This window comes from Colius striatus, chromosome W, assembly GCF_028858725.1.
Source record: "Colius striatus isolate bColStr4 chromosome W, bColStr4.1.hap1, whole genome shotgun sequence".
Lineage (NCBI taxonomy): Eukaryota > Metazoa > Chordata > Aves > Coliiformes > Coliidae > Colius > Colius striatus.
In genome coordinates, this window is record NC_084789.1 from 8,705,649 (window position 1) to 8,725,688 (window position 20,040).

Here is a 20,040-nt window from a genome sequence, read left to right on the forward strand (position 1 = left end):
GCCCGGCCGGGATTGGCTGCGGGAAATGACGCCCAGCACAACAAAGGTGGAGTTGGAGAAATTGCATTTAAAAAATTAAGAGAAAGAGGAGAGGGCAGAGGAGGGGAGGAAACTGCCTCCGGCCGCCCCGCCGGGGAAAATCCCCACCGCTGTCGTGTCCCGGAGTGGGCAGGGAGCACGGCCCGGCCGTCTCGGAGGGGACTCACCGGGGCGGGAGGCGGCTCGGCTCCCCGGCTCCCCTCTTCCCCTCTTCCCCCTTCCTTGCCTTCTCCCCCCCCTTTTTCCCTCTCCCCTCACCCTTTTTATTTTTTTTTAAATGCAAACGCCGGGCGCGGATTGTTGCACATGTAAGATTTTTTTTTTTCTCCTTTTCTCCCTTCCCCTCCTCTCTCCTTCCTCCTCCTCTTTTTCTTCTCGCCACAGTGTTGCAAAAGCAAAGAGCAATAAAAATACCAGGCGAAAGCGGCGGGAGCGCGGGGCGGCGAGGCGACGGTGCCGCTGGGGGAGCGGCGGAGGCTGGCGGCGGACCCCGGCGCCCAGAGCCCGGCTGATTGGAAGAGAAAACGCAGCGCCATGGAGGCGGGGGAAAGCGCGATCGTCTCTGCGGGGACTGGAGTGCGTCCACGCCCGGGGCCAGCGCTGCAGAGCTGGCCGCCGTTCAACCGCCGCTTCCCCGCCCCGGCCCAGCCGAGCGAGCCCCGGCCCCGCCGAGCCGCGGCCCCCCAAAGCCGCGGGCCCGCAAGTACGTGCCTGCGCCGGGGGAGCGGAGACGCGTCGTGCCGCCCGAGCTCGCCATTCGCCGCCGCGCCGCTCCGCCGGCGGGGCTGGAGGAGGCGCTTTGTTCCTCCCTGGACTCCCGCCGCTGCCGCCGCGCACCAGCCTCGGTAAGGCGCCGCCGCCGCTCCGCCGGGAAGGGGGTTTTGCACCCGCCAAAGGGGGAATTTTTAAGGGTGTTTTGGGGAAAAAGAGAGGTTGATATTTTCGTAGAAAGGGAACAACAACAAAAAAGGCTCGATTTCACTCAGGCCCCGCGAGCAGGAAGCCGCCGCTCGCTCGCTCCGGCCCGCTCCGCGCCGGCGGGGGGCAGCGCTCGGCTCGGCGGCCTCGGTGTGCCTCCCCTCCCTCCTTCTCCCTTCCCTCTCCTCCTCCTGGCTCGCTCGCTCCCTCCCTCCTTCCCGCTCTCCCGCCCTCCCGGCTGCTGCAGCTGGAGCCCGGCGGCCAGGCTTCCAGTGCTGCCTGGTTGTTTTTCCTCAGCCCGGGTGAGTCCTGCGCCGTGGCGGGGAGCCTTGCCGAGCTCGTTCACTGCCCCCCCCCCCCCCTTATTTATTTAATTCCCCCCCCCCTTTTTTGTTTCCCCTTCCTCCCCCTTTCTACTCCGCTCCCCCATCTTTCTTCCTTTCTTTCCTCCGGACCGGGAGCGAGTTCTAGCCCCTCGCTGGGTGGGTGTTTAGGAGGGGTCGCGTTGTTGAGAGGGGGAAGAGAAGAGGGGGCGATGGTGGGGAAAGAATTGTGTAGGAGCCGCTCCCCGGGGGTCGGTGCGGGGAGGTCGCGCTGCCCTCGCCCGGCTCGCTGCAGCTGCTCGGCCGCCCCCAGCCGGGCATCCCCGCCCCCTTTCCCCCTCCGCCTTCTTCCCCCAGCGGCTCCGGCGCGGAGCTGGGGCTGCGGCGGCTCGGCTACAGCTTCCCCCCCTCATCCTTCTACCACTACCTCCTCTTTCTCTCCTCTCCTCCTCCCCCTTGCAGCCCAGAGAGGTGGGTTTGTCTCGGCTTTATAACCGCGCCGGCTGCACGGGTGGAGGGGAAGGAGCGACGGGCGGAGGCGGGCGCAGCCCGGCCATTGTGTGCCGCGGCGGAGAGCGGCCGCGCCGGCCGGTAACGATGGGAGGATGGCGGATGGGGAAGCCCATGGGGAGAAGCCGTAGGGCAGCGCTCCAGGGGGCCAAGGCAGCAGAGAGGGGTCAGGGGAGTGCGAGCGCCCCCTCTCCCCCTCTCCATTGTCTGCCCAGGTATTGCGGAGGGAAGGGGGGGGAAGCGGCGGAGCGCGGCTCGCTGGCGCTCGGGTGGGAACCGGGGGCGGGAAGGGATCGAGGAGGCGCCGCCGGGGCCGCCTGCGCTCGGTCCCACCCGGTTCCTGCTGCCTGGCAGAGGAGGAGACTGGGGCTGGCCAGCGGCGCAGGGCATGTGCGAGCTCCCCGCCTCCGCCCGACGGCCCGGCCTCTTCCTCCCCCGCCTCCTCTTCACCACCCCCTCCCCCCCGGATCCGGTGTCGTCCCGTCGTCCGTCCCCCCCGGGGATCCCGCACCCCCCACTCCTGGGGATCCCTCTGCGCGCGCATTGCGATCGCCTCCGACACGCCCCGCGATGATACGATGGATCCCTCCCTCCCTCTGCCACAATCCTGCCCCCCCCCCCCCGCCGTCTGCTTTTCCTCCCCTGGGGCGATCCCCGGTCCCCCACCCCCGGCGGCTAGGCCGATCCCACCCCAGGGCGATCCCCTGTCCAGCCTCCGAGGTTGTCCCAGATCGGCCTCCCGGGGGCTGATCCAGCCCTGGAGCTAACCTTCCCCCGAGGGCTCGTCCCACCCCGGGGTGATCCCACATCCACCCCTCCAGGCACTGATCCATCCCATCCGCCTCCCCCAGCACCTGATCCAAGCCCTGCAGCAATCTCCTATCCCCCTAAGGGCCTGGTGGGGTCTGTATCCCCCGGGGTGATCCTGATTCCTTTCCTTGGACTGACCCTAACTCAGGGCTATCCCACTCTGGGGGCTGATCCTCTGCCCTGGAGAGATCCACCATCTACCCCGGGCTTGCTGGGGCCCTGTACCCCCAGGGCAGTCCCGATGGCCCCCTTGGCTCCCTCCTCACTGGGCCTTCGGCCTGTCCCCTGGGGCAATCTCTCCTGAGGTCTCCAGCCCTACTACACCTGCCACCAGGGAACCCCTGCAGGCTGCCTTCCTGCTCCCCCCTAAGCCTGGAGACCCCCACTGAGCCCTCTTCCATACTGCCCCCCACCTCCCAATCCAGATGATCCTTCCCCATGGAGCCATAAGATCCTTCTTGCTAGGATCTCAGGGGTCCTTGCCCTGTTGAAATGTGTTCCCCCCCTAGATGTGTAGAGGTCTTTCCCCAGAGTGCCCCAAATAGGTATCCCCTGAGCTCCCTCAGATCTGGAGGATCTCTGACCTCCCTGGGGAAGGTCTCACAGGATCTGTGGTATCTCTTCCTTTGACATTCCCCTTTTGTGAGAGCGAACCTCCCTTAGGAGATCACATCCCCCTGACCCCAGGGCTATGGATGCCACCTACCCTACCTCAGGGAGAGCTCCTGAACCCTTTTCCCCTCCAATTTGTGGGGATTCCCCTTGGATCCTGGTTCCCCCTAGCCCCACACCTTTTAGACATCTCCTTGAACTTTTTTCCCCTGCCCACACACCCCTTTTCTCCTGCCAGGGTGAGGATCATACTACCATTCAGTATCCTTCCTCCTCAACCCTCCCCCTCCCAGAATCTCTGGTACCCACCTTCAACTCCCTTATTACCCCTGCCCTCCACCCCCTCTCCCAAGTCACCCCAAACCTCACAAGGCTGAGTGTGGGGGAGTTGCCAGAAAAGGTTACACACAGATGCCTGGGTCAGGCCCCCTGCTCCCTGTCAGGGGTTGAAGGACTGTCCTGGCATAGGGGTGCCTAGCAGGGGTCTCCCTTTGCTTGCAGAGCCAAGCAGGAGCAATCTCTGGTAGCGCACAAGGGAGCTGGTGGGGACTGTCCTGGGCGCAGGCAGGTGGAGGATGAATGGTGAAGCCGAGTGCCCTACAGACTTGGAAATGACAGCTCCCAAAAACCAAGGTGAGCCCCACTGAAATACACCCCTTCCCCCATGTTCCCATGGGAATGCTGCTTCTGCTATTAAAATTTTAAAAAAATCCTCAGGGCGGCCCTTTTGTCCAAGGGCTGAAGAAGCCATAGCCCTGACTGCTCGGGGAGGTTTGCCTGGGAGCGTATGGATGCCAGTGTGCTGGCAGCCTCTCTGGCCCCCCACCGCTGGGGATGTTCTTTTTTGGGTGGCTGGCATTTTGGTTGGGGGTGTAGGGAGGGGATCTGGCACAGATAGGTGCTGCCTTCACCGTTTGCATCTGGGCTGCATTAAAAGCCAAGCTATTACCTTGGGCCTCTGGCTTCCAAACCCTGGGATGACATCAGAGGTTCAGCTTTTCTTGGCAAAGGGGGAGGAAAACAAGAAAAAATGGACGTTTATATTTTGGACAGCCTGGCCAGGCATCAGGGTTCTGCTACTCCAGCACCCAAAAACTCTGCAGGTCCCCCCGGCAGCCCTGGGGAGCAGAGTCTGGCCTCTCTACCCACCTGGGCCCCATTTTTTCTTCCTTGCCACAGTCGATTTGTTGCCCTGAGCAAACACGGCTGGGGCACGTGTCCTTTGCTGGGTCTTTAGATGGATTTAATTACACCGGGGCAGCTTTCCTAATATAGACCCAGCCCAGCCAATGCCAGGAGAGCCAGAGATAAATTGGTCCCAGGGCACAGACAACCCCATCCATCTTGGTGGGTGAACTCTGCAAATCTGGCGTTTCTCCTCAAACTCTGGCTGGAGGGAGGGGGGATGGAGGGATGGCTGAGTGTGGGATCCCTATTGTTCCCACTTGGCTGGCAGCGAGAGTTTTGGGAGGTTTCCAGAGTTTCTTACGTATTCCTGTAGGCTGTGGTTGTTTTGGCCATCTGACAGCCAGGGGGAGTCACACGGGGCCAAAGGACTTGAGCCATTTCTGTATTGGGGGGTGGGAAACTGAGGCATGGGGCAGATTTGGAGGGGAGAGAAGGATCTTCATCCCCTCCCTCCCTACTTGATTTTCATGGCTGTGTTGCTTTCAGTTATTTCTCCTGATTTCTGCAAGTAAAGTCAGCACCAGCTTCACAGTCCAGTTCTGCCTCGTTGGCCCTTCCCTGGAGGTGGTCTGGCAAGTGAATGGGAAAAACAGGAAGAAAAAAAACCTGGGTTTGATGCTCCCCCAGTTCTGATCCCCCCAAAACACCGTGTCTCTTTTCCCCCTTTGTGATGGGCCTCTAAAAGCTGGGAGCATGGCTACACATCCCAAGCCACTGGCCTTTCTGCTTTATGGGGGAGCTCTTTTCACCTCCCCACCCCCAATTAATCCCTAACAGACCTGGTGAGGTAATATTGGAGACCAGGCAGATCCCAAACTGTTCCTGCCTCATCCCCACCCTCCCAACGTGAGAGATCTGGGAGGTGAAATGGGGTGGGGGGACAGGTCCTGGCTGTGCTCCCTTGGTTGGGGTTCTCACCTGTCTTTTAATATCCCTCGCTGAGATTTCAGGTTTGGGGGGGGTTGCCCTCCAGTGGGCTGATGCAGAGACAGCAGCTGGAGGTGGGAGGCAGAAGTGCTGTTTTTGTGCATATTGAGTTTGAGAGGAGGGAGAGCAGCAGCAGGGTATTTGTGGGAGCTCGTTTCCCCATCTGAGGGCAGATGGGGAGAGATGCTTCCCTCAAGTCCATGACTGGCTGTGCTGTCCCCATCTCACTGGAATGCCCTGTGTGCCTCAGGCAGTTCCAATCTTTGCCCAGCAAATCTTTGCCCAGCAGTGGTGTGGGGCAGGGGATGCTGTGGAGAACCTGGGGAGCCCCTGTGCTCAGGTGCTCATCCCGGACTGAAGCAACCAGGGCTGTGTAGGTGTATGGCTTGGGGCTCTGCTCCTCCTCCAGCCTCTCCCTGGAGACCTCTCTTTCCATTCCCAGGGCCTGCTGCTTTTCCCCAGGGCCACCTCTCTTTGCAGAGCACCTTTGCAGGCCTCCTCTCCCCAGCTGGCATGCAAGCTCGGAGCAGAGAGCTGGGCAGAGGAATTCCCCTGGCAAGGAAGCAGCCCCAGAGGCTGTGCTGGATGGAGCATTCAATGCTGGGATATGCTGCCTGTCCTGGCACAGGGCTGCTGTCCATCCTGGCCTCCTGGTTGCTCCAGGCTCCCCAGCTTTGCCACATGCTGTCAGCTTGTCTGTACAGGAGCTGGGGATGCTACCCTTGGCAGCTCAGGAGGTGTTGGGATGGCATAACCATCACCTCTGTGCCATCAAGGACCCTGCTTCAAGACAGGGGAACTGTGCTGGATTCTGCCTCCTGCTTTGCAGTCTTTGAGCTTTGACCTTGGTCCCAGGTGATGGCAAGGCTCTCTGAGTGGAAGGAAAAGCAGCGCTGGGAGGTTTCCTGTTGCTCCAGACATCTTTCCCACTTAGAAAGTGGGTTTCCCCGTTTCCTTCTTGGCTGGAGAACACGTTGGCTCCCATCTGGCTCTGCAGGGCTTCGCTCCTGTGTGTAGGAAAGAGCCCTCTGCTCCCGTGTGGCACAGCCCTCGCCTTATCTGATGGTGGATGGGGATGAGCGAGTCTCTCTGGTTTGTACCAAGTGGTTTTTCTAGCTTTATCTGGATTGTTTTGGCCCATAGAAAGTTGCTTGAGGGTGATGGAAATAGCCACGTCCCTTTGATCTTTGTTCTGGAGAGGCTGCACACAGAGATGACGTGTCCTGGCACACAGTGTGGAGCTGCACACCGGGAGCTGTAGTCCCCGTGCCCTGCCGGGAAGGCTGCCTGCCCCTTGCTGCTGCTAAGCCTTTTTCTTTGGTGCTCAGACCGCTGGTCTCAGGAGGACATGCTGACTCTGCTGGAGTGCATGAAGAATAACCTGCCCTCCAACGATGGGAGCAAGTTCAAAACCACCGAGTCCCACTTGGACTGGGAGAAAGTGGCTTTCAAGGACTTCTCGGGGGAGATGTGCAAGATGAAGTGGATGGAGATTTCTAATGAGGTAATGGACAGCAGTACGGGGCTCAGAGGGGTCTCTGCAAGAGGGATGGGTGTCCTGGCGACCTCTCAGGGCTGTTTGAATCACTCAAGCTCAGCACCTCAATCCTTAGTGCTGACTCCATCCTGCTACTGTCGCCATCACGAACCCTTCGGAGGCACTAGGATGGGTTGTTCACCCAGTGGCATTACAAAACTGTGGGGTTATGCTGGGCCCGGTGTGGCTTGGTGCTGAGCAGGTGCCTGCTTTGTCCTCTGTGTGCAGCCTGTTCACATTTGTTGCCCTTTGTTACCCTGCAGGTGAGGAAGTTTCGGACCCTCACAGAGCTCATTATGGATGCTGAAGAGCATGTGAAAAATCCTTACAAGGGCAAAAAGCTCAAGGTATTGGACAAGAGTTGTGGTTGATCACTAAAGGGAGACCTCTCTGTTCCCCTGGACAGGGGACTGTCACCTGTGTGGCACCCCAGACCCATATGTTTCTGCCTCCAGAGCCCCTGCAGGTACCTCACTGCCCATAAGCCCTGTGGTCCAAGGCTCTGGAGGCCATGGGCTCTGGACCTGGGCCAAGCCCAGGGTACATTTAATATGGCTGACTGTAGTGCTGGCAGCCTGCATCCAAGTTTAGTACAGGAGGGGCTGGGAAGCCACCATTCTATTCCTGGCCTTCTGGGTTGAGTGGGGTGCTGTGTTCAGCTGGGTGGCCCCAGGGCAGCTGATGCTGTCACCACCTGTGGGTCCCGTCCCCGCTTCCTGCCTTAATTTCCCTTCTTGTAGCACAACTACTCTGTGCCAACAGCTCTGGAGGCTGCTCCCCAGATACCCAGCACTGGGATATTGTAACCCTTAGGGAAAGGAGCCCTTGTTCCCAGCATATATTTTTTTCACTTTGCCTGTAAAGCTAGTGTGTTTACACATCAGGGAGCTGGGTCTCCTCTGGTAGTGGGGGTGCTGGGAGCCAGTGAGGTTCAGCTGTGCCCACTGCAGTGCCACTGTCTCCATACTCAGCATGTGCTGCTCTGCTGTCTCCCCAGAAACACCCCGACTTCCCCAAGAAGCCCTTGACTCCCTATTTCCGCTTCTTCATGGAGAAGCGGGCCAAATATGCCAAGCTACACCCTGAAATGAGCAACCTGGATCTCACCAAGATCCTGTCCAAGAAATATAAGGAGCTTCCCGAGAAGAAAAAGGTACAGTGAGGGGAGTCAGCAAGGCCCTTCCTACTTGTGTGCCTCTGTGTGCTGGGCTCTGCCTGCCCAGCTCTTCCAGTAAATCCACCGGAGCCTAGACTCCCTCTGGTGAGGGTTTAATCCAATTCTTGATGGGAGAAGCCTGGGTGCTTGTTTAGTCCTGTCGGACCAGTAAGATTTCCTTTTCATGTCCTGCTTCCCAGATTCTGTGAGGTGGAGGCTGACTGGGTCTGTCCATCCAACTGTCTCTTCCAGACGGACCTGGATGGTGACTTTGCTGTTGGGTGGATCAGTATTTAGCACTGGAGTTAAATCCTGTGCCCTGCCATGGCCGCCCTGGCTGAGTGAGGGATGGAGGGGCAGAGGAGCAGGCTCTGCTCTGAGCTGTGGGCAATGCTGGGAAGAGAGCTGCCTGTCTCACCTCCAGCTCTGGGGGAGGCCTTGTGCTTGTCCAGAGCCTGGGGAGGTGTTTTGGGTGCCCCAACTCTCAGTCTGGGTGGATTTTCCACTAGCAGGAAAGGTCCAGGGGCACAAAGTCTTGCTGTGGCCTCTTGGCCAGGGCTGCTTAGGGCCGCTTGGTGCAGGGAGAGGGGGAGATCCTGCCTCTGAATCCCTGGGTAAGCTGAAAAGCCTTATCTGGGAGCTACGGGACCAGTCTGGTAGGCTGGAGAGCCCTCAAGTCCCTTTGGTGGGGTGCCCAGTTAGCAGGGTTGATGGGTGTATCTGCCTGCCCATTCCCCAGTGGCATCCTGGGATGCATCAAGAAGAGTGTGGCCAACAGATCAAGGGAGGTTGTTCTCTCCCTCTACTCTTCCCTGGTGAGGCCTCATCTGGAGTACTGTGTCCAGTTCTGGGCTCCTCAGCTCAAAAGGGACAGGGAAGTGCTGGAGAGAGTCCAGCACAGGGCCACCAAGATGATCAGGGGATTGGAGCATCTTCCTTATGAGGAAAGGCTGCAGGAACTGGGACTGTTTAGTCTGGAGAAGAGGAGACTGAGGGGAGATCTTATTAACATTTATAAATATCTAAAGGGTGGGTGTCAGGAGGTTGGGACATCCTTTTTTTTCTATAGTAGCTATGACAAGGGGTAATCCGATGAAGCTGGAACACAAAAAGTTCCACTTAAGAAAAAACTATTTCACTGTGAGGGTGACAGAGCAGTGGCACAAGCTGCCCAGAGGGGTTGTGGAGGCTCCTTCTTTGGAGGTCTTCAAGACCCGCCTGGACATGTTCCTATGTGACCTGATCTAGGTGAACCTGCTTCTTCAGGGGGATTGGACTAGATGATCTCTAAAGGTCCCTTCCAACCCCTATCATTCTATGATTCTATGCTGACATCCCTCTCCACCTCCCTGGTGGCTTTGTGTCCCCAGATGAAATACATCCAGGACTTCCAGCGAGAGAAGCAGGAGTTTGAGAGGAACCTGGCGAGGTTCAGGTGAGTGGGCAGCCCCCCTGCCTTTCCCTGGGCCCCTCCAGGCATACCCAGTCTCTCCTCCTGCCTGTAGCTCATGGAGGACGCCTTGATGGGTGCTGCAACTTGAAGGCAGAACAAAATTGGAGATGCTGGAAAAAAAGAGCAAGGAACAGGAGGCTGAGAGCAGCGCTCCAACTGGGAGAGTTGGCGAGGGGCAGAAAGCAGAGGACCAGCCACGCTGTGGGGGTTAGGGTGTGAGAGGGAAGTGCAGGAGTCCTGCCACCAGTACTGTTAGAAGCTGAAACGACTACCCCCTTCTCTCCAGTCCTTCCCTTTGAACGTGGTCACCGTGTCCCAGGCACATCTTGATGTTCCTGATGACCTGCCGCTGCTCCAGGAGTGCAGCCCAGTCTGGCATGTTAAAGGGGATGCTTGTAGCTGATGTTCCCCCAGGAGGGGCAGACCCAAATCTCTCCCAAAACCCTCCTGCTCTTTGTGGGGATCCCCCCAGTATCTGAGCCTGGAGAGGCTCAGCCCTGCAATATGTCAGTTACCTCTTAGTGGGAAGGTTTGGAGGGTGCTGTCCTTCCACCCGCAGCCTCCGTAATACTCTCCCTCCCCTGCCTCCCTGCTGGATAAAGGGAAGATCACCCGGATCTCATCCAGAACGCCAAGAAATCTGACGTCCCCGAAAAGCCCAAGACCCCCCAGCAGCTGTGGTACAACCACGAGAAGAAGATCTACTTGAAAGTGCGTCCAGATGTGAGTACGGTGGGTTAGAGTGCGTGTGAGTGTGGAGGGGTCCTGTGCCCCGCTGGTGAGGGGAGAGGAGGGGGAAGTGAGAGAAGCATTTTAGGGGTGGAGACGGGATGGAAGACACTGCTTAGAAGCTCCCAGCAGTCTGGATGGAGGTAAGAAGGAGCTCTGTACATTTGGAAGAGGCTCGGGGTGTTACAGACCCCACTTTTTGCCTGCAGTCGAAAGGGTGACCACAGCCTGAGTCAGGGCAGGAAGGATTCCCAGCACAGACCTCCACCGCTGGCCATGCCCCACACTCACATGCAGCCCCTTTCCTGGCCGCTCACAGCCTCCCCTCGGCCCTGAGCCAGGGGCCACCAGCACACAGCCTTGGGCCACGCTGGTTTTGCCCTTTTTTTTTTAAGATTTTTTTTTTATTATTTTTCCTCTTCTATTTTTGGATTTTACCCCTCTGCCCTCACCTCTGGCTTTGGGTTTTCAGGCCACCACGAAGGAGGTGAAAGAGTCGCTGGGCAAGCAGTGGTCTCAACTCTCGGATAAAAAGAGGCTGAAATGGATTCATAAGGCCCTGGAACAGCGGAAGGAGTACGAGGTAGGGAGCAGTCTCATCCATTCCCCTCCACACTCCACACTCGTCCCTGCATTCACTCCGAACCACTCTGCCTCCTGGCCACAACCACTGGCAGCTACACAGCCTCACCCCATAGCCAGCGTGGGGGTTCAGCCAGATTCCAGTAGGTCCCTAGTGAGTCTGAGTTCTGCCTCCTACAGTGATGTTCAGGGAAGGGAGAAGTGCTCCTTGGGCGATGATTAGGGCAATGGTTGGCTTCTCTTTCCTCCTCCTCCAGCCCCCAGCCAGGCGGGGATTGGAGCCCCTCTCCTGACAGCTCTGTGTCCTGTGTAGGAGATCATGCGTGACTACATCCAGAAGCACCCTGAGCTGAACATCAGCGAGGAGGGCATCACCCGCTCCACCCTCACCAAGGCTGAGCGCCAGCTCAAGGACAAGTTTGATGGACGACCCACAAAGCCACCTCCGTGAGTCCTGCCAGGGCTGTGTCCCTCTCTGAGCTGTCACTTTAGGCCCTTGGCCACCTCGAGTGGATGCTGACTCATGCTGATGAGGAAACTGGGGCTCTGCCTGGCTTTGAGACATTCCCCAGTTGTTTCTGAGACTGTGGGCATGGGCTGTTGATGACTCCATTGAAGTGGTCCTTGAACACATGTTAAATATACATGTGCAGAGAATCTGAGCGAGGTTGATGGTGATGCTGCATTCTTGGGGTTAGGGGATAATCCAACTCCTAGCTTCCCTAAAAGGCAGACACCTCTGGCACAGCACTTCACTGGGGGGGGTTCTTAGCACCCAGACAGTGCCACAGAGGGGATGTGAGTGGGGCAGGTTGTCCCTAATTCTGGGTCCTTCCATCGGTTGCAGGAATAGCTACTCCCTGTACTGTGCAGAGCTGATGGCCAACATGAAAGATGTGCCCAGCACCGAGCGAATGGTGCTGTGCAGCCAGCAGTGGAAGCTGCTCTCCCAGAAGGAAAAGGATGCATACCACAAAAAGTGTGACCAAGTGAGTGGCAGAGCATAGACAGATGGGCACCAGTGCTGTTGGGGGAGGAGAGAGTAGAAGATGAGAACTTGGGCTACAAACCTCACTGAAAGTGAGCCCCTCACGCTTCCTCAGTGCCCGTTTTTGTCTTGACCGTGAATCCCCACTGAGGTCCTTGGTCATCTTTCTTGGTCCTCTGTCTCCCTGGTCCATGTGTGTGGGACTAGCAGATGGTCCAGGGAAAAGATGCTGTTGCTGGGGTGGAGCTGAGGCCAGGTTGGGGACTGCATGAGGCAGGGGTGATGGGGTATGGGGTCTCTCTGTAACCACATGGCTTCATCTCCCTCCAGAAAAAGAAAGACTACGAGATTGAGCTCCTCCGCTTCCTGGAGGTGAGTGATGTGTGAGTGCCTCAGTCACTGGGTGCTGGAGACTCTAAACACAGGGAGGGAGCACTGCCCAGGAGCCAGGATGGGTTAAATGGGGAATGTACTGATGCTGCCCTCTCCTGCTCCCTCCAAAACATGGCTGACCCTTCCCCAGCTGCCCTAACACCTGACCCAGAGTCTTCCAGTTGAGCACTGGGAGGTGGGGATGGGTCCCACAGGTGGGAGGGGAAGCTGGGGGCGAGGGCTGTTGCTGAAGGAGTGAGTCTCTTGCTTCCTTCCCGCAGTGTAGGTGACAACTGCTACACCAAAGCCCCCCTGGCTGACATCATGCTGAGGCCACCCTGACATTGCGCTCGCTCCACAGGCAGACGTGATGTGGCTCTGGCTGCATCTGCAGGGGTAGAGGGTGGAAAGCCCAGGGATGTGCCTGGATCTGGGCACCTGTCCTCCCTGCCTGTGCAAAGAGGAAGCAGATGAGACTGAGCTGGGGAGGAGACAGGGCTGGGGAAGAAGGGGATGAGACAGGCATGGGGATCTCCAGGCTGCACCCTCAGGCTTGCAGTGCTTGATGTTGGCCCTGGCTGGGGTAGCTTTTGGATCAGGACAACTGAGGGCATTAGTTCTCCCTCTCCAATGTCCCTGTTCCCCGATTGTATCAAAGCCTTGTTAGCATTGGGCTGTCTAACTGTGTCTCTCCTCCTTTGCCATCCAGAGCCTGCCTGAGGAGGAGCAGCAGCGGGTGCTGGGTGAGGAGAAGATGCTGGGAAGCAACAGGAAAGGGGCAACAAGTCCTGCATCCAAAAAGTCCTCACCAGAGACCGGCAAGGTGAGAGCAGCAACTGGAGAGATGGGGCAGCACGTGCCAGAGACATGGGATGGGGTTGCTGGTGTCTCAGGATGCTTTGAGGGCTTCATTCCTTGGTTATTTCAACATGTTCCTGGGGCTGGAGGCTACTAGTGCAAGGCAGGTCCCTCTGTGGGCTTGCCCCAACCCATGGCCCCTTGTCCCTCTCGCAGGCCAGCTCAGAGAAGCCCAAACGGCCCATCTCTGCCATGTTCATCTTCTCGGAAGAGAAGCGGAAGCAGCTGCAGGAGGAGCGGCCAGAGCTGTCGGAGAGTGAGCTGACCCGGCTTCTGGCCCGCATGTGGAATGACCTCTCAGAAAAGAAGAAGGTTTGTATCGTCCCCAACCCTTCTCCATCCCTATTTGTGCTGCTCCCTTGGGCATCTCCAGCAGTCTAGGGGACACAGCCTGTCCTTGCCCTGTTGCTGCCAGGGGCTTTGCTCACCCCTGGGCACTGCAGCCAGAGTACAGTGTTCCCCAAGAGCGCGACAGCTCCAGTGAGCCATCACCCAGGTGCTGTGCCCTTTCCCTCTCTGACCTGGTGGGTCAAATCCCAGCAGCTTAAGAAACTTTGGAGAGTCTTGAGCCTCAATTTAAAGGCTTGATGGTGTTCCTGGCTGGTGGGAGGGGAATGTCCTGAGGCGTGGGTGTGCAGGGTACTGTGGGGACAGCACTAGGGGAAGCTGCAGCAGCCTGCTGCCTGCCTGCCTGGTGCTTGGTGACTGGGGGCTTGTGGCCAGGCAGTCATGCTGCTCCCTCACCCCTGCTGTGCACTCGGGGCAGGCCAAGTACAAAGCACGAGAGGCAGCAATGAAGGCGCAGTCGGAGAAGAAACATGGCTCAGATAAAGAGGAGCGTGGGAAGCTGCCTGAGTCTCCCAAGACAGCTGAGGAGATCTGGCAACAGAGTGTCATTGGAGACTACCTGGCTCGTTTTAAGGTGAGGAGTGGGCTGGGAAAGGAGCTGGAAGTGGGATCATCACTTCCACCCTCAGATATTGCCTTGTACCTTCACCTCTGCTTTCACACCCGAAACAGCAGGTTGGGGCTGGAAGCCATGGGGAGGACAGGGGTCACAGCAAGGGAGCAGGTCCCCCATGATCTGTGGCATTTTGGTAGCACCTTTGTGTCCTGGGCACCTTGAGTGCCACTGACTTGGCATGGGGGGCTGTGCTGCAGAATGACCGGGGGAAGGCACTGAAGGCCATGGAGGCCACTTGGAACAACATGGAGAAGAAGGAGAAGCTGATGTGGATCAAGAAAGCAGCAGAGGATCAGAAACGATATGAGGTGGGTCCCTGTTCCTTCTTGCCCTTCCCTGCATCCTCATGGCCAGTGCTGCCCCTGTCTCCCTGACCCCTCTTTCTCCTCTCAGAGGGAGCTGAGTGAGATGCGGGCCCCTCCATGCTCCACCAACTCCTCAAAGAAAATGAAGTTCCAGGGGGAGCCGAAGAAACCCCCCATGTGAGTACCTGAGGCCTGAAAAGTTGGATCTGGCTGGGCAAGTGAGCTGGTGCAAAGGAGACCGAGGTGGTTAGCCCCATGGTGGGGATAGATGGTGTGTGAGCCAACACAGGCAGGACCAGGCAGGATGCAGGAACAACCACAGAACCACAGATAAAATGCCAAGAGCAAATTTATTCTCATACCTCACGATCCAGGGGCTCTGCAAAACTGCACCCAGGCAGAGGCATGTAAGCGGTGACGCAGCAACACAGAGCTTGGTCCTGCCAGCAGCAGAGCAGAAAAGCAAAGACTTTGAACCTGCTGCTTTCTTCTATAAATCAGGGACTGGTTTTCAGGTGTAATTTTCCCCTGTGCTTTGATCCTTCCCACAGCAAGGCAGGAATCTTGAGAATGTCTGATAGGTGCCTCTGAGTCCATCACAGGCCTGAGTTATCTAAACAAGGATGTTCTATTTGCCAAGCACACAGGGCTAAGCAACAATTAGCATCATTGATATATGTGCTTTTTGACACTCCGGCTGCAGGTCACTTGAGTGTGTTCACAATCCTCTTCTGATCTTCTGTTGTATTCCCACAGATGGTGGTTAGTTCAGGCTGCACCTCCCTTCTCTGTGTGTGCAGTCTAATCCGGTCTCTGTGCCCCCCTCCCCCCCGCAGGAATGGTTACCAGAAGTTCTCCCAGGAGCTGCTGTCAAATGGGGAGCTGAACCACCTCCCGCTGAAGGAGCGGATGGTGGAGATTGGCAGCCGCTGGCAGCGCATCTCCCAGGGCCAGAAGGACCACTACAAAAAGCTGGCGGAGGAGCAACAGAAACAGTACAAGGTGCACCTTGAAATCTGGCTCAAGGTGAGTACCGAGTCCCGATGGTGGGGTGGGACTGAGGTCAGTTGTTCCTGGGGATGCTTGTCCTGGTATTTGCTCACAGCCTTCTGCTGGGAACCACCATCTCTAGACCCTGTTTTGGCGTTTTATAACTTAAAAGGCCTCTAAAAAAAAATGCTTGTGTGGAATTTGCCCCATGCTGTGTCCTTCCCCACCCCATCCCATCCTACTCCATGCCTTCCTATGTCCTGACTGTCTCCCCTGCCTCTGCAGAGCCTCTCACCCCAGGAGCGAGCTGCCTACAAGGAACACACTACCAACGTAAGTAACCATCCAGGGGGAGATATAGGGGCTTGGGGCTGGGCTGGGGTCAGCCCTGGGGAAGGTCAGGCTGTGCAGTAGATGAGACAAGCTCAGGAGAGCCCCTCAAAGGGACTCAGGCCTGTAGCAGTTCAGTGATGAGGTTTTCTCTGTGCCAGGCACAGGAGAGAAGCTGAGCCTGAGCCCTGCAGCTCTAAATAGTTTTGCTTTGCTCCCCCCTGCCCTGCAGAAACGCAAGAGCATAGGGAAGATCCGGGGCCCCAACCCCAAGATGAAGCCAACGATGCAGTCCAAGTCGGTGAGTGCATGATGGCTGTGTTCTGCACTGGGGACACCCCACACCCTTCTTCCTGGGAAGGCCATCCCGGGGGTACCCAGACCTCTCGTTCAAGGCAGCCCTGGTACTTTCTGCTGCCCACCCTTTTCCTTGAGGCAACAAACCAAGGGCCCCCCACAAATCTGCACTCAAAACCCACCCAGGTCTCATTTTGTGCCCCTGTGGTCTATGACATCCTCTTGCAGCCACTCCAGGAGCTGTTTGTAACATAAATGGGGGAAAGGCTCCCAGACAGAGTGTGGGGTAGGAGCTACCTGATCCTGTTCAGTGGATGGAGGAACATGAAGGCTGATGGCCAAGGATGGGGTAGTGCACCCATGGGTGCTGATGTCCTGGGGCACCCACCTGTGACTAATCCCCTTCCACCTTGTAGGAGTCAGAGGATGATGATGAGGAGGAAGAGGAGGAGGAGGATGATGATGAAGATGAGGACGATGATGATGACAATGGTGACTCATCAGAGGAAGGCGGCGACTCCTCGGAGTCCAGCAGTGAGGAGGAGAGTGAGGATGGGGACGAGGTGAGGCTGCGAGGTGTGCCATCGGGAGGGCAGCGGGTCCAGCCCGAGCCTCGCTCTGCTCCTGTACTGCTCTTATGCCTGGCCCCTCTCCTCTGGGGCTCGGGGGCTTCTGTCCCCGGGCTCAGATAGGACTGTGGCAGAGAAGCCCCCCAGGAAGTGGGGGGACATGGGGAGGAGAAGAGGAATGGGATTCCCCTCCCCTTGCCCGGCATCTCCGGGGAGGTGCAAGGAGCAGCCATAGGGCATAGTTAGGAGCAGCCTCGGGCTGTAGAGGTGTGGGTTGTGCAGAGCTCCTAGTGAGCAGAGAAAAATCTCCTGTCTTTTTCCTGATGGAGATACTGAGTCTGGTCTCGACTCCGTTTGCACCAGTGTGAATGCTGAGTAAATCACCAGAGTCAAGGCTTTACACCGGTGCAACTGAAATCAGAGTATGCTGGATGGCGCTGGGGCCAGAAACCGTGTCTGTGCCCTGTGCTCGCCACTGGACAGGTGAGATGTTTTGACCCCCTCACTGGTCTCAGCTCACATCTCTTCCTTCCCTGGCTTTAGAGGGGAGGAAAATGAGGCACGAGGTGGGTCGGGGGCCCTTCCTCGCATCGTGACAAAGGTGAGAGTAGGGACCCCTGTGCGCTGCTCCGGCACGCTCCTCTCGCTCCCTGGCAGCCCCAGGCTGAGCCTTTGCAATCTCACTCCTGCCCCACCCACCCCAGGGTGGTAGTGGTGGGGAACCTCCCATGCTGCAGCAGGGAGGGCAAGCAAGGGGCAAGGGGGGTAATGATGGACAGCAGATAGAGCCACCCTCCACCCTACCACTAACCTTCCTCCCCCTGTCCTCTCTGCCATGCCCCCTTCTGCAGAACGATGAGGATGATGAGGATGAGGATGATGATGATGAGGATGACAACGACTCTGAGGGCAGCAGCAGTTCCTCCTCCTCTTCAGGGGACTCCTCTGACTCCGACTCCAACTGATCCAACCAAGCTTGTAGTAACGTCGTTTGGTTTTTTCAGTTTTGGTCACAAATTCCTGCCCTCCAGCTCCCCAAAAGTCCTTCCTCCTGCCCCCTTCCCCCTCTGTGTCCCTGTGGGAACCCCTCAGCCTGGGGAGCAGGGGTTGGAGAGACCCCTCCACCAAGCTCACACTATGGAGAGGAGAAACTGGGGCCTGCTACTGTCTGGGCTGGGGGGAGAGGAGGGAGTGAGCCCCCCCCATCCCTCCCAGCTCCTTTCCCTCTCCCCTTACTGAGGGAGGAGAAGAGATTTTTTTTGTTTGCTAAGATGTTATTTTGGGAGGGTCGCCCCATCCTCAACCCCTTCACATCCTCACTACCAGCTCTGGACTTTTTTTTTTTTTTTTAATTAAGAAAAACATAAATAGAAAAAAAAACCCAACCCCCCCAAACCTACCCTGCACCCCCTGTCCTGCCCCACAGACACAGAGCATGAGCTGAGTTGCTCAGGACTCAGCCATTGGGACAATGTCTCTCTGCTCCCCCCATCCCCTCTCTGCGCACCCCTCCTCCGTGCAACTCCCTGGCATTCTGGGGGTGCCTCCCACCACCCCTTGTACAGAAGTTCACCGGGATCTCCGCGCCCACAGCACTTGGGAGTGCCAACCACGCACCATGACTGCCCGGTGTGATGCTGGGGGTGGGGGGGAATGGGGGGATGTATGAGCGTGAATGCGGGGTTGGGAGGGCACCTGACTGCTGTGCATGACCAAGGGGAGGCAGAGGGCTGCAGGCCCCTCGCTGTTGTCGGTGGTTGTTGTGCTGTTGTATTTTATTCTCTTTTTTTTCCTTTTTATAAAATGAAAATTTTTTTTTTTCTTTGCCCCTTCCCCCCCTCCCCCGCCATCTCTGGTGAAACTGCTCCTCTCCCTTCGCCTCAAATCCCCAGTGTGACCAGCACTCCTCTCATCCCAGTTACCCCCAGTTTGCCCCCCCCCAGGGGGTGCTTTTGCACCCCACTGGCCATGCTGTAAATATTGGTGTGTTTTGGGTTTAATTTTGGAGAGTCTCTGGGGGGAAGATGGGGCCATGGAGACCAAGGTGGATGCATGGGGGAAGAGGGGGGCTGGCAGTGCCTGTCTGGGGACACTCCCTCCCCACCTTTTGTTTTTTTTCTAAGCAGACATGAGCACCAGCAATCCCATGGCACCTCCCTGCAGGTTTCCTATGTCCGTCCATATATGTGTGTGTGTGTGTGCGCGCGTGTCCCCAAACATCTGGTGCACTTGGGGACCTCCTCCAGCTCCCCACTCTAGGGGGAGAGGAATAAAGTTTGTCCCTTCTTGTCCCCCCACATCCTGACCCTGGAGAGGAGCTGGGCTGGGGGACAGGATTTGAGGGGCCCCAAGGAGGGGGAAGGGGCACCTGCTCCTCCTCTCCAGACTGGGGAGAGGAGTCTGGGGGGCTTTTACTCTCAAGGGCTTTAATTTAGCCATTTTTCTCTTCACACAAATTTCAGCTCAGCAGGTATCCTGGGGAGAGCAGAGCTGAGAGGGGCAAGTTGCAGGGTCGTTTCTGGCTGCAGGGGGATGGGGAGGAGGTCCCAACCCTCCCCTGGGAGAGGAGTGAGGTGAACCCAAGTGCCCCTGCACAGACAATTCCCCCTGGGCCCCCCCAGGGACTGGAGCCCCCCAAGAGAACCCGGCCAGTTCTGTGTGTGTGTGTGGTGTCCATGTCCATATCTGTCTGTCTGTCCCTCTGTCATTCCCCTCTCCTGACCTCCATTTGGGATTATCCTTTCATTTTCTTCCCAATTTTTTATTCCCCCCATCCCCCAAGGAGAAACCCCTCCTTTTTTTTCTGCTGAATGTACCCAGCACCGTCATGTTTTAGTGGATGTGGTTTTAGTAACAAAAAAAAAAAAAAAGGAAAAAAAAAACCCCCAACACGACACCCCCAGCTTTTTTTTTTTCTGTTAAAAAAAAACAAACAAAAAAAAACCAAAAAAAAAGAAATTCTTACAGCGCCAACAATGGGGGGGGAAAGGCGTTTGCGCTGCAAGAGAATTGAACCTGAGTGCATTTTGGCACTGCCACAAAAAAAAACCCAAACCCAGGCTCCTTTAGATGGAAGTTTCTTGTGAATTATGTTAAAAAAAAAAAAAAGAGAAAAACAAGAAAAAAAAGATCTTTTTTTTTTTCTAATATTTAAAGAGTGTTTTTTGTAGGTTAAAACAAAAAATTTAAAAAATGCCCAGTTGGAATTTGTACAGCTGAGGAGGACACGGGGCTCCTGCTGCGGGCTCCCAGGCTGCTGTGCTGCAGTTTAGGTTTCCTTTTTTTCGTTGTTGTTTGGGGTTTTTTTTGTTGGTTTGGTTTTTGGGTTGTTTGGGGGGGGTTTAGGTTTTTTTTCTGGGTTTTTTTTTTTTCGGGTTTTCTGTTTTTTCGTTGTTTTGAGTTGGTTTTTCTTTTGTACAATAAAGTGAAAAATGATGTTTCTGTTTTCATGTCCTTACTATAAAAAATAAAAATTTAGGAAAAATAGGCCAAGTATGAGGAGTGTTTCTCCCCAGCTTCTCCACGTTGTGGATGTGAAGGGTCTGTGGAGTGGGGGTGGGGTGATCCCTAGGGGTCACTTTTA

The 20,040-nt window shown here is 56.8% G+C and overlaps 1 protein-coding gene across 8 annotated transcripts; it reads left to right on the forward strand.

Annotated features, from left to right (window-relative positions):
- Positions 1 to 74: 74 nt before the first annotated feature.
- On the forward strand, positions 75 to 19,894 carry LOC104555657 (nucleolar transcription factor 1-like). 8 transcript variants are annotated; one of them, XM_062016716.1, is made up of 21 exons: positions 75 to 347; positions 3,714 to 3,845; positions 6,656 to 6,831; positions 7,128 to 7,211; positions 7,862 to 8,017; positions 9,391 to 9,455; positions 10,076 to 10,205; positions 10,675 to 10,785; positions 11,098 to 11,231; positions 11,632 to 11,773; positions 12,103 to 12,144; positions 12,854 to 12,967; positions 13,159 to 13,314; positions 13,769 to 13,924; positions 14,164 to 14,274; positions 14,360 to 14,448; positions 15,108 to 15,297; positions 15,547 to 15,594; positions 15,824 to 15,892; positions 16,305 to 16,451; positions 17,309 to 19,894. In XM_062016716.1, exons 2-21 carry the CDS (start codon positions 3,788 to 3,790, stop codon positions 17,420 to 17,422), a joined length of 2,292 nt encoding a protein of 763 aa, XP_061872700.1. In that variant the 5' UTR covers positions 75 to 347; positions 3,714 to 3,787; the 3' UTR covers positions 17,423 to 19,894. The 8 variants fall into 8 exon arrangements, with proteins under 8 accessions (XP_061872700.1, XP_061872698.1, XP_061872701.1 ...); XM_062016714.1 differs by lacking the exon at positions 75 to 347 and adding an exon at positions 799 to 884; XM_062016717.1 differs by lacking the exon at positions 75 to 347 and adding an exon at positions 799 to 884 and having other exon boundaries at positions 10,076 to 10,196.
- The last annotated feature ends 146 nt before the right edge of the window (positions 19,895 to 20,040 follow it).

What these genes read in the sequence shown, in the direction of transcription:
- LOC104555657 (XM_062016716.1), top strand. Translation starts at nt 3,788, where the DNA reads ATGAATGGTGAAGCCGAGTGCCCTACAGACTTGGAAATGACAGCTCCC. An exon ending in AGGAACCTGGCGAGGTTCAG is followed by an intron (nt 9,456 to 10,075) that starts GTGAGTGGGCAG and finishes TGCTGGATAAAG; the next exon opens with GGAAGATCACCCGGATCTCA. An exon ending in ACCTTGAAATCTGGCTCAAG is followed by an intron (nt 15,298 to 15,546) that starts GTGAGTACCGAG and finishes CTGCCTCTGCAG; the next exon opens with AGCCTCTCACCCCAGGAGCG.